The sequence below is a fragment of the Mastomys coucha genome, unplaced genomic scaffold, assembly GCF_008632895.1.
Source record: "Mastomys coucha isolate ucsf_1 unplaced genomic scaffold, UCSF_Mcou_1 pScaffold5, whole genome shotgun sequence".
Taxonomy (NCBI): Eukaryota; Metazoa; Chordata; class Mammalia; order Rodentia; family Muridae; genus Mastomys; species Mastomys coucha.
This window is the reverse complement of record NW_022196911.1, coordinates 53,262,038-53,270,051: the sequence shown is the minus strand read 5'-3', so window position 1 is coordinate 53,270,051 and position 8,014 is coordinate 53,262,038. Positions and strand designations below refer to the sequence as shown.

General features: G+C 46.1%; 1 protein-coding gene across 2 annotated transcripts in view; it reads right to left on the bottom strand.

Moving 5' to 3' along the window:
* Positions 1-5,466: 5,466 nt before the first annotated feature.
* The window catches only part of LOC116077685 (T-cell-specific guanine nucleotide triphosphate-binding protein 1-like), an 8,318-nt gene continuing 5,770 nt past the window's right edge, over positions 5,467-8,014 (bottom strand). For both annotated transcript variants that reach the window (XM_031352396.1, XM_031352395.1), the window contains one exon: positions 5,467-6,810. In XM_031352396.1, coding sequence (XP_031208256.1) covers positions 5,543-6,810 — 1,268 coding nt within the window. In that variant the 3' untranslated portion in view covers positions 5,467-5,542. The remainder of the gene's footprint in view (positions 6,811-8,014) is intronic.

The window sequence follows — 8,014 nt, the reverse complement described above, 5'->3', positions numbered from 1 at the left end:
TGGTTTTACCTTTCCTTCCTTTATGGATTTGGCCAGTGAGAACCCTTTGACGGCCAAAGAGAAGGCTCAGGGTACAGGGGTGATGGACAGATCCCTATCCCTAGCTTGGGGTAAAAGCTACCAAGTCTGGGGACCTGAGTTCAGTTCCTGTGTCCCACCCAGAAAAAACAAACAAACAACAAGATCGAACAATTCCACAAAGTTGTTCTCTGACAAGTGCACAGTGGCACACATTTATGCTCCTCACAGGGAAAGAAAATCAATGAATAAAATGTAATCAAAAAGAAAAAAAAAAGAAAAGAAAAAAAAACCCTTTGGACCTGCAGGGAGAGAGGGTGGCATTTTGTGCTTGGAGCACTGGGGAGACACTATTGGACAGGACAGGAGTCAGGCTACCATCTTTCTATAGATCCTAGGTCTGAAGATCCTTGCTGCTTGCTCTAAACTTTAAGGCATATTTAGATTGTTCAGGATGCTTGCGAAGCCTCACATGGAGAACCACAAAGTATTCACTGTAGACTGCTGGGTTGGCGATTCTGTATGTTTTTCATAGCTAATCACAAAGCAAATACCATCTGTTGAGATTAATATGACCCCATCCCTAAGGACTCCCACCCCTGATTAACCCTAGCCCTGAGGACCCCATGTCTGAGAACCCTCTCCCCTGGTGACCTCACCCCGATGAATCCTAGCCCCTAGGATCCCACTCCTGAGTACCCCACCCCTGATAACCTCCAACCCTGACTACCCCAACACCTGGTGACCCCATCCCTGGTGGCCTCAGCCCTGAAGACCTACCTCTGTTTCTGGTGACCCCACCCTGTCAACTTCCACCTCTGGTGACCCATACTACCAGGGACCCCAACAGAAAGCTAACACACAGGCAAAGAATCACAGTCTAAACCCATCTCCTTTTTCTTGAACTTTATTGAGGCATAATTGACATAAAAAAAAATACAGGTTTGGTGGAGGCAAATAAACCTTCATTTGTTCTTTAAGCTTTGCAAAATGCCAATATTTTCATTGAGTCTCTCTTTCTGCAAAGTTATCATTGGTGGAAATCCCTAGAGGTGGCATCCTCAAAGCTAGGGTTCACCAGGAGTGGGAAGCCTTAGGGGTGGGGTTGCCTTGACCTCAACAGACAATATTTGTGATTAGCTATGGAAAATATATAGACTCATGAACCCAAATGACTTACATTGAACAAACAGTGCATGGCTCTCCACAGGGAGTGGGAGGAAGGTTGGGTCTCAAACCTGGGAACAATGGCTAAGTGAAATGTTTATCATATCAAAGTGAACCTGGCTGCCAGGTTCTCCCAGCATCCCTTAGTCCATACCTGTTTCATGGTATAGCTGCCCTTCCCTATATAATCCAAATGGTGACCCAGTCTTTTTGTCTACCCTTTACCCTCCTGGCCTTTGGGCTCCTGGTCGCCTCTCTCCCCTCCCCTCTCCTCACATGGCCCAGCTCAGGGTCATGTTCATGCTGGACTCTCCTAGATGTCCCTGCCTGCCTCTAATATCCCTCGTGTCTACAATAAACCTTCTCTACCATACCTAGGGGCAGTCATGGCCTCCTTTTTTATTTTTCTTTTATTTTTTCCCATTCAGAGTCTGAACAGTCTAAATTATTGATGGAATTTTCAGACAAGGAAAAATCTCCCTTTGTCAGACTAGTGGCAGCTTTAATCCCAGCACTCAGGAGGCAGAACTGCAGGCCTGTGAGTTCGAGGCCAAGCCTGGCTACCTAGTGAGTTCCAGGACAGCCAGGGCTACACAATGAGACCCTGTCTAAAAAGAGAGAGAGACAGGGACAGAGAGACAGAGACAGAGAGACAGAGAGATATAGAGAGAGGAGAAGAGAAGAGAGGAGAGAAAAGAGAAGAGAAGAAGAGAAGAGAAGAGAAGAAGAGAAGAGAAGAAGAGAAGAAGAGAAGAGAAGAGAAGAGAAGAGAAGAGAAGAGAAGAGAAGAGAAGAGAAGAGAAGAGAAGAGAAGAGAAGAGAAGAGAAGAGAAGAGAAGAGAACTCCTGATGGGCTCAGATTTTGGTCACCGGTCACTGCTGCGGGGACCACTACACCAGGCACTGGGGACCAGGTAGACAGGGAACTAAAGGGTGAAGGGTAGGATGACCTTATACCGGGCCAGAGTTCCTGTGCTCTGGGCAGCGCAGGTATAGGCGTCTGCCTGCACACTCTGCCTCATGGGGGGCATCTGGGTCCCAGTCCAAGGGAGGGCAGAGATAACAAGACAGCCACAGGGGGTCCCTTGGCCTCCTGAAAAGCCAAAGACATAGTTCTCAGCCTCTCTATGTTAGCAGCTGGGCCTTTGAAGCCCATGACGTCCCATAGGCGGTCCTCACAGACCTGTTGCCAGGGCAACAGCCGCTATATTCATAGAACCATTGATCTCACCTCCCACCTTTATCTCTAGCCAGTACCTCAGAACACATATAAATATATGTATATGGAACGCTTCTTCCTTGCTCTATCTCCCTCTTCTCTCTCTGCTACTGTCCCCTCTCTCCCTCTCAATTAAACCTGTTATACGTGGAATTGTTTGGGCCTAGTGTGTGGTATGTCCTGACTCGAGCCACCTTTCTAACACATCACTGTACACCGAAGTCAATGCTGGGTGTCACAGAGAGGCTTGGAAATCAGGTGAGAAGGGGGGGTGGAGAGAGAGGCAGCAGCATGGCTGTTCTGTGCTAGGAGGGGCAGGAGAGTCACTGGTCCCGGCTCGCTGCTGTGGATGCTGGAGCTGAGTGATGCGTTACTTAAAAGGAGGCAATGCATAGACATGAGATTTTATTATAGAAAAGAGAAAAGAAGCTAGCCATTACCATGTGGAAAGAGAGAAAAAGGAGAGGAAGGATAGGAGATGAGACAAAGAAAGAGGTCAAGAAAAGAAGAGAGTAAGACAGTAAGAGAGGAAGAGAGAAAGAGAGCAAGAGAGAAAGCGAGAGAGAGAAGAGAGCAAGAGAGGAGGGCAGAGGAGAGAGGAGGGGCAAACCACCCCTTATATTGTGAGGCGGGGCTTCTGGCTCTGTTCAGATGACTTGGGGTAGGGTCCAGTTACAATGCTGGGAGCTTGGGGCATTGTCTACGAGACAGAACACACATCTCCTGCAGGGGTCTGTGAGAGGATGTGACTGACACAGGACCCAGGAGGTGTGGTCGAACTCCTTCCCTTGCAGGCAGAAATTATCGCCCACTGGGGCTTTGGGGTTCCAGACCTGTTCTCAACTGGGCCCAGGTTGCCTGAACAGATCAATGCCCCACAACCTCCCTTCAACTTTTTAAAAAAATTTAAAAATTTTATGAGTACGCTAACTGCATGTATTCCTTCATGCCAGAAGACGGCATCAAATCCCATCACAGATGGTTGTAAACCACCACCATGTGGTTGCTGGGAACTGAACCAGGGACCTCTGGAAAAGCAACCAGTGCCCTTAACCTCTGAGCCATCTCCCCAGCTCCTCCTTTCAGCTTTTATTTTAGAGTGTAATCTATACAAGTATGGCTGCTATGTCATGTCTCATGACAGGGAGCAGTGCACACCGATTTCCTCTCTCACAGTTTCTTTACTGTATTTCAGAGCCACACCTTCTTAGCTTTACTATGGCACTGCTGGTTTTATCTCACGGTTTGGTTTCCCTGTGCTTGTCACACACATGAATCTCAAATCAACCCGTTCATTTAGCAGAAACAGTCTCAAGCTGTGTCCCACTTCCCTTGGCACAGTCCTAGCTGTGCCAAGCGCTGCCATATATTCAGTAAAATCTAGCACTGATTCTGCTCCTCTGTGCAGTGCTATAACTCAACATAAAAAATAATTGTATTCCTTAGGATATGTATGAAAATATACTTTAATCCTGATTTACGTAGATCAGCAGTGACTCACTGGGCACACTGTCTACATCTTGGGATCTGCATCTAGGAAGGAGACTACAGAGACATGGGTGCTGTTCTTCATCTTCGTTGGGTTGTCAGGCAACACCCTCTACCAAGGAACATTTGAATTGCTTATAGGCTTGTCCATGTTTCTTAAGGATTTCTTTTCATATTTAATTATGTGTCTGTGTGTGTGTCTGTGTGGGGGTATGTGCTTGTGAGTGTAGGTGCCCTTGGTGGCCAGAAGAGGGCATCAGATTCCCCTGGAGCTGGAGGAATAGGGGACTGTGAGTTGTCTGGCATGGGTTCTGGGAACCGAACTCCAGTCCTATATGAGGACAGTATGTGCTCTTAAACCTCTGAGTCATTTCTCCAATCCCTAGATGCAAACGATCTTTCAAAGTCCCACAGCTAATAACCCAAAACATAAAATACTTCTTTGCACTGTTTGGCAATACTTCAAGAGTGTCATAGACTAACTGCATGTGTAATTTCCTCAGAGGCCATGTCACTGCCCACACTACAGGCTGTGTCACGATTTTTGTGTTGACACCAACACTGCACCACAGAAATTGTTCATCTACAATCTCACTTGCAAGTTCAACTTCCTGAAAGTGGGATGGCTGCTAAGGTACATTTCAGCCTTTGGATGGGAGACTGAGTACCTTTGTTCATGATTAAGGAACTTCTGTATTTTGGGGGAGGATTTACTCTTCGATCACTAGTGTCTTTCCTCTAATTTCCTATCCTCATGATCCACGCACGAAGCATCGTCTGTTAGCATGTGAGGACTCTTCAGTGTGCAAACCTCAGACTGCATGCCTGACTTGTGTAATGGCACCTCTGCAGAAATGCCAACACTGTGACTCAGGCAATGGTTCCCCATTGTTTTCTGTCACGCTCTGTTATATGAACCATAGTGTGACAAGTGTAAAAAGCAACCATGATGTCAGTCAGCCTGCTCTCGGCAGAGCAGCACAAAGCCAATATAATTTTTAAAAAAGAAATAATAATTTCTTCCAGGTGTGGTAGTATATATACCTTTAATCCCAGCACTCAATAGGCAGAGGCAGGAGGATTTCTGTGTGAGTTCAAGGTCAGCCTAGTCTCCCTCTGTCGAGAAGGAGATCCAGGACAGCCATAGAAAAATCCTGTCTAAAACAAACAAAGTCATCTCTGGAAACTCCGTTCCATTCTAGGAAATGCCTAGAAAGTCTGTACTAGCACACTGTACGATAGTCATGTTAGGACTGACATAACCACCATACCGTATAACTCTGCTCCTTCTATTTTCCCAAGGGTCACAAAGCCTAAGAGATAACACATCCTGGCCAGGGTACTTCAGGAATGCCCTCAGCCATCTCTCCAGCATCCTGAAAACACTAAGGTCACCTGAGTCCCAGGCCAGCTGCCTCATTCTCTCCATCTTTAGAACCTTACTCAGAGTCCACACTGTCCTGCAAAAAGATTTTCTTTTTTTTTATAAGGTTTATTTATTTATTATTATATATATGTACACTGTAGCTGACTTCAGACACACCAGCGGAGAGAGGGCGTCAGATCTCATTATGGGTGGTTGTGAGCCACCATGTGGTTGCTGGGATTTGAACTCAGGACCTTTGGAAGAACAGTCAGTGCTCTTACCCGCTAAGCCATCTTGCCAGCCCCCAAGACTTTTTTCTTAAGTAGAACTTTAGCATCCTCTGTCACTGTATCAAGAAAGTAATTTTGCACATAGTAACTCTTTCTAAAGTAAAGGCCAGTGGCTATGAATCCGCCAGTGACAGCAAAAACTTTCTCCAGGATTTTCACCAGCTTGTCAGCCACAGACTCATTCGGCTCACTTGACAGCAAATGGGGTGACTTCATGGTGGACGCCAGCTCCTCCACAGACATGGACCACTCCCTGGCTATGTTTTCCAGTGACTCATCATCCAGCCCAAAGCAAGTCCTGTAGTGGTTCAGGATCTTCTCAAGCTCCTCGATGTCATCATTGAAGAATGACATCATGGGGATGGTGGCCAACGCTCCAGACTTCAGTGACTCCAGCCAGATCTTTTGTTTCAGGACATCTCTTCTGCAATCAATAGCAGTCTCAGTAAGATTAGGGAGGCACTGCATGAAGATGTAGCGCTTGTGTGCTGGCAGCTCTTTCAAAAGGGTGAACTCCAGTTTAGGAAAATCAAATTGTGCTACCTCAACGCTGGACACTAAGAAGACATGAGTGGAGGCTACTTTGGCCTTCTGCAGCTTCTCCACACAGTCCTTTCGAATATTCTCCAAGGTTTGTTCCCTATTGTAGGACCTGGGTCTACATTTCTCCTCATTCCACAAGTCACTGTCAATTTTTGTCCGAACAAAGTAGAACTTCTTTTTCATTTTTCCAATTGCTTTGGCCAGCTGGGCATCATTATCTCTAAAGCGAGAGGCTGAGATGATAAGAAAAAAGTCATACTCATGGAACTTCACTTTCTTCAGATATTTTCCTGGTTTGAAATTAGTTGACCCGACCCCAGGGAGATCCCAGAAGGTCACATTAGGGAACTTAGTGTGGGTGTATTTCTCCCTAGCCATGGTTGTCTCCACTGGTCCACTCCTAGCTGATCCACTCTCCTCATGTCCTATTCCCCGAAGGGCATTAATGAACGTAGACTTTCCTGCCCCCGTCTCCCCTGTCACAGCAATGTTCAGGGGGGCATTCTCAATGTCTGTCAAGGCAGCGTTGATTACAGAAATCGCCTTCTGTATGTCTCCTTCTTGCATATGTGACTGAAATGAATTGATGGTCTCCTCAGAAATGATTTTACTTTCCATCTTGAAATTCTTGAAGAATTCATTAAAACTGGAGGCCATACTGCGGGCCTTTGGATCAGGTTTAGAAGAAGACTGACCCATGGCTGTGGGTACACAAGACACTGGAGGGCAGGCAGAAGTGAGAAAGAAGGTCAAAGGTTAGGACATCACAGGCACTCCACTGTGCAGGTGGGGCAGAAGCTGCTCTCCTAGCTAATGCTAGGACTGGGAGCACTTCCCTGCACAATTCGTTGATAATTCTAGGACTTGGCTGCTTTGCTTCCTCAAGAGATTGTTCATTCATTGCAATATCTGATTTCTCAAGCCAAACTCTCTAGACTATATCATTTTTTCATCTTTTTAATTTTCATTATTTTAGCCGTGCAGTGGTGGCACATGCCTCTAATCCCAGCACTTGGAAGACAGAGGCAGGTGAATTTCTGGAGGCCAGCCTGGTCTACAGTATGAGTTCCAGGATAGCTAGGGATATACAGTGAAACCCTGTCTTGGAAAAAAAAATTCATTATTTAAAAAAAAAAAAAGTAAATTTGGAACATAGAACCATGTACTAAGCAAAAGGAGAAATGCCACCATACTGCAGCCCTGTGACACCCTCTGACTCTAAGACTCCCTGGAGAGCTAGGGTATTACACAGAGGCACACAGTTTGCCTAGCTTGCACCAAGTCCTAGGTTCAATCCCCACTGCCACATAAACACAGCAGTCACTATACCTTGCAAGACAGGGAGATAGCGTGGGGCTGCTGAAAGGGGACGCACATACAACAGCAGAAAATAGAGTCCCACTGGAGAGATGGGCTGAGCAGCAAAGGATGCTTGCTGCTCTTACATGGAACCAAGTTCAGTTCCCAATGCCCAGCTCAAGTGGCTCTGAACCACCTGTGACTACAGCTGCAGGGGATCTGATGCCCTCTTCTGGACTCTGAGGGCATCTGCGCTCACATGCACGTATCCACATGAAGACAAACACACATATACATGAGTTAAAAAATGAAATGAATGTTAGAAATAAGTTCTACTGCTTCTCTATAAAAGCCTGGAGTACCAGGACACTGACAAGATTGCGAGAAAACATCTGCTAAGGTCACATCTAATAAAATACTGTGACCGGAAGAAACTGTCACGCAGTCTTTGGACCTTGTTTAAGCACAACATGTCAGAGACAGTTCACTATTCTGGTGGGGAACGCTGGTGATGGGCGAGAGAGACCGTGCATGTGTAAAGAGGCAGTGTAAGTTACTACCTTTTCTTTTCCCTCCGTGGAACTAAAACTTCTCTTAAAGAGTAAAATCTTAATTAAAAAGAAA